The sequence below is a fragment of the Mus caroli genome, chromosome 5, assembly GCF_900094665.2.
Source record: "Mus caroli chromosome 5, CAROLI_EIJ_v1.1, whole genome shotgun sequence".
Lineage (NCBI taxonomy): Eukaryota > Metazoa > Chordata > Mammalia > Rodentia > Muridae > Mus > Mus caroli.
The window spans coordinates 105891166-105895986 of record NC_034574.1 but is presented as its reverse complement, the minus strand read 5'-3'; the positions used below and the strand labels follow the sequence as shown (position 1 = coordinate 105895986).

Below are 4821 nucleotides of genomic sequence, written 5' to 3'. Positions count from 1 at the left end.
GAGAGAGAGAGAGAGAGAGAAAGAAAGAAAGAAAGAAAGAAAGAAAGAAAGAAAGAAAGAAAGAAAGAAAGAAAGAAAGAAAGAAAGAAAAGAAAGAAAGGCTTGCTGAGTGTGGAGCTTGGGTTTGGAAAGCATTGAACATCACCAGAGCTGTGCAGGCAGGTGGGTGGGACATAAGCAGGTGGGTGGGGCACTAAGGGCTTGAGGGCTTTCCTGTGAGCCCTGCCATCTCTCTGGAAGCAGGAGAAACCTCAGTAGTGTGGCTGTGGCTCCCTGCTGCTTTGGGGATGGGGTACAGAAGTTGAGAGCAGGGAGGCTTGGGAGCCCAGCTGACACAATGGCCCTCTTGTCCTGAGCCTCAGAGTCAGTGCTGGGGTGGCAGTAGGTGATCCTGAGCCCTTTCCATATCCAAGGTTTACCCTCTGACCTCCTGAGGGCCTTGGGCTCTGGCTGCCAAAGGCCCCTGGTCCCTAGAGATTTCCACTTCTGTTCTAAATAACCCAAAAGACAAATGGACTCAGTGGACACATGTCTACCTTCCTTCTTAATATTACTATGTTTGCTTGGTCATTAATGAGCAGGATGTTTGTGTGGTGTTCTTATTACAGAGGTCCAGGAGAAATGCAGAATGTGGGCTGGGGTAGTGCAGCATGGTGGTAGAATGCCTCCCTGACCAGTACAGGGCTCTAGATTTAATCCTTACAGCCAGAGAAAGGAGAGAGAAAGGGGAAGCAAGGAAGGAAGAAGTGGAGGAGGGAAAGGAGGGAGGGGTAGAGGGAGGGAGGGGGAGGAGGGGAAGGGAGGGGAAAGGAGGACCAGAGGTTGCATCTCTCCTAGTTCCTGACTGACTCCTTATAAAGACACAGAATTCAAGGTTCTTTAAATGGGGAGCCTGAGCCTCTCCCACATCCAAGGTTTACCCTCTGACCTCCTGAGGGCCTTGAGCTCTGGCTGCCAAAGGCCCCTGGTCCCCAGAGGTTTGCATTCTGTGTCCAGGTGGGGCACAGAATGGAGGGGGCGGGAAATCTTATAAAGTCACAGGGGTCAGCATCCTAGGAGAAAGCTTACGTTGCTAACTGCCGTGTACACATGTGCACGCACACACACACACACACACACACACACACACACAAACCCCAGGGATCACTAAGCAGACCCTAAATAAAGGGCTTCCGATGCCAAGGACCCAAATCCCAGTTGGTCTTTTCGAGCACATAGCAACTTTCCCCTTGAACCTAAAAATGGGCTTTAGAGGGTCTCCCTCTGGCCCTTCAACATCTCTACAAGGCTCACAGTCCAGGAATGAACTGGTTCATGTGGAAGCATAAACCTTTGGGACTCCCCTCTTTTCAGAGCCTGGGCTCAACAGGGTCTGACACATTTACAACCAACCTTCGTGTTCTGGTCAGCTCGGGGTGGAATAGCCTGCACTGTTTGCTACCTAAGCATGAACTTGCTGTGGCAGACTCCTCCTCAGGGGGCACAGATGTCCCCTGGCTGTGTGGCAGAGTTTCTGCTCCAGGTTCACCTGGGCACAGAATGCAAACCTCTTGGGACCAGGAGCCTTTGGCAGCCAGAACCCAAGGCCCTCAGGAGGTCAGAGGGTAAACCTTGGATGTGGGAGGGGCTCAGGATCACCTGCTGCCACCCCAGCACTGACACTGAGGCTCAGGACGAGGGCCATTGTGTCAGCTGGGCTCCCAAGCCTCCCTGCTCTCAGCTTCTGTGCCCCCCAGAAGCATCAGGGAGCCACAGCCACACTGCTGAGGTTTCTTCCTGCTTCCAGAGAGATGGCAGGGCTCACAGGAAAGCCCTCAAGTCCCTTAGTGCCCCATCCACCTGCCTACGCCCCACCCACCTGCCTGCACAGCTCTGGTGGTGTTCCAGGCCCCTGCTTTCCAAACCCAAACTCCATACTCAGCAAGCATGCGTGATTTTCAAACATTCATGAATGAAGACGGTGATCAGCAAGCCACGGGGAAGGCTGGAGGGGGGGGGGGCTCTCTGCTGTATTCCATGTGTCCCAGAGGCGTTCAGGAGCTTGTTGGTCTGGGTCCATCTGCTCACCACCCACACATGACCTTTGTCTGTTTCCATTTGCTGGCCTTGGTCTCGGCAGTCGTAAAGTGGGGTCAGGATGCCCCAGTTCATGGAGCTGTTGAAAGGAGTCAGTGAGACTTGTGGGTTGGACACTCAGTTGACCACAGGCTGTGTTTGCCCCTCTTAGGATTATTTGTGTACATTGCTTGGTTTTTTTTTTTTTAGTATTATTATTTTTATTTTTTGGCTGTTTAGTACAGAAGGTCTAAAAGAGTGGTCATGAGTCATCTGTAGCTACAAATTGAAATGTCCTTCTTGCAAAGAAGAAGCCAGCTCTGGGAGATAGTGATTCTCACTGATCTCAGTGGCAACCGGTTTGCATCAATACCCCCATTAAATCAAATTATACATGAGGCAGGTGGCAGTTGAGGAGAGCCACCGAGTCTTTCATTTAAACAGAAAAATATTTTATTTTGTTAATTGTATCTCATCATACCTGCCCTCCAGCTCCTCCTCCTTCAGCTCCTCCTCCCTTCAGCTCTTCCTCCTCCCTCCAGCTACTCCTCCTCCCTCAGCTACTCCTCCTCCCTCAGCTACTCCTCCCCCCTCTAGCTACTCCCACAGGAGAGTAAGTATATGAACATATGCACTTATACATATAAATTCACAAGTATATACACATAGCAATAGCCATTTTAGGCAAGACCATGAACTTGGGAAGAAACAAACATGGGATTAAACCTATGTGGGTGCTTATCCTTTAGTGGACTGGTTTTCATTTAGGGGTGGGACCATGTGAAATGTCTCTTTTCCCTGTTGGTAGATCACCTGGTATTATTGCTGTGCTGGTCTTGTTCCGGCAACCACATTGCTAAGAGTTCACAGGTGTAGTGTCCCCGTCGTATGTTGATCCTCTGGTCTTATAATCTTTCTGCTCCCTCTTCCAAGATCTTCCTGAGCCACAGGTACAGGGGTTGCGTTGGAGGCATGCCAGTCGTGGTGTGTGAGAATGTTTTCCTTGTGTGAGAGGTGGCACAGGAGTTGGATCCCATTCCATGGGCTCTTCTAGGACTCCAGTTAGGTGCTTATGGAACTCTCCAGTAATTGCTTATATTCTCTTTTAGTGATAAATTCACTAGATTCTGTCAGTGGAAGAACGTGGAGTTGAATATTCACGTGAGTACCATACTTTTCTGCACACCCCCCCACCCCCGACTTTTAAATAAAGACTTCCTCTGCCCTAATGTCGTGAGAAAGTGCTTTGTTCTGGAACATTCTCCCCAAGGGTATGCGGCACCACACAGATGTGCTTCTTATAAGTCCGTGGACTGAAAGGCCGGGCTCCCATGCTCAGTGATAAGCAGTTGTGACCTTAACTTTCTTTCCTCATGTTTGTGTGAGAATGAGCTTATGTGCGTAAGAAAGGCTATTTTAGGTTGTAATTGATTGACCCTTTACCAAAAATAACACCGGCGATGTAAGCCTTCCTTTCACTATCACGACTGCACAGCCCGGGCTCTTGCCATACTGTGAAGTTCCTTTCACCTCTCTTACTGCAGGATATAATAAAATGAGCAGGAGAGTTGTCTAGAATAAGGTTTAGGGGTTGTTTGGTTTCGTTTTTCTTACTTTGGAATAGGTGGAAGTGGGGGTTGGGTATTCAGCTCAAGGATAGAACACTGGGCTAGCCAGTGCAGAAGTCAGTCTCTCATTCACACACACACACACCACACACAGAGAGAGAGAGACAGAGAGACACAGAAAAACACACAGAGAGACAGAGACACAGAGAGAAAGAGAGAGAGACACACAGAAAGAGACAGAGAGAGAGAGAGAGACAGAGAGACAGAGAGACAACAACAACAAACCCAGGGAGATGGAAGAGAGTGACCCTTGACCACAGGCCCCCCCGCTGTGTGGTTCCTAGCTATCTCTCCATCCTCTAAGCTGAAATGTCAGTCACTCTAGGAAAGGACCGCTCTGCGGGTCACATTTGGGTGCACAGTTCTGTCTGCACCCTCCCCTTCCCTCCCCTCCCCTCACATGGATCTTCTGGAGATACACAGTTTGGATCAGATAAAAGAATCCGTTGTGTTTTTGTTTTTAAGGAAAGATTCGCACTTAAAGTAGAGTTGTGGGGAAAGGGCTTTCCCAAACCTTCCTTCCCCTTGCATCCATCCTGTGTTTCAGATGATTTAAAAGAAAGAGGTTGTAACACATGCACATGCACACACACATAGTCATACACATGCACACACATGCACACGCACACGCACACACACACACACAGAGTCATACACATGCACACACATACACACATAGTCATACACATGCACACACATGCGCATGCACACGCACACACACACATAGTCATACACATGCACACACATACACACATAGTCATACACATGCACACACATGCACATGCACACGCACACACACACATAGTCATACACATGCACACATATGCACATGCACACACACACACACACATAGTCATACACATGCACACACATACGTACACAGTCATATACATGTACTCACATACACATACATATACACAGTCACACACATCCACTCACATACACACAGACACACAAGCATAGACACATATATACACAGGCTTACATACACACATACTCACATATATATATATATATATATATATATATATATATACACACACATACACACATACTCACATATATATATATATATATATATATATATATATATACACAGTCATACATATGTACCACATATACATACATACGTACGTAC

General features: G+C 48.1%; 1 protein-coding gene across 3 annotated transcripts in view; it reads left to right on the top strand.

Annotated features, from left to right (window-relative positions):
• The window catches only part of Grk3 (G protein-coupled receptor kinase 3), a 111866-nt gene that overhangs the window by 60523 nt on the left and 46522 nt on the right, over positions 1-4821 (top strand). For all 3 annotated transcript variants that reach the window (XM_029477562.1, XM_021163545.2, XM_029477561.1), the window contains exon 7: positions 3165-3216. In XM_029477562.1, coding sequence (XP_029333422.1) covers positions 3165-3216 — 52 coding nt within the window. The remainder of the gene's footprint in view (positions 1-3164; positions 3217-4821) is intronic.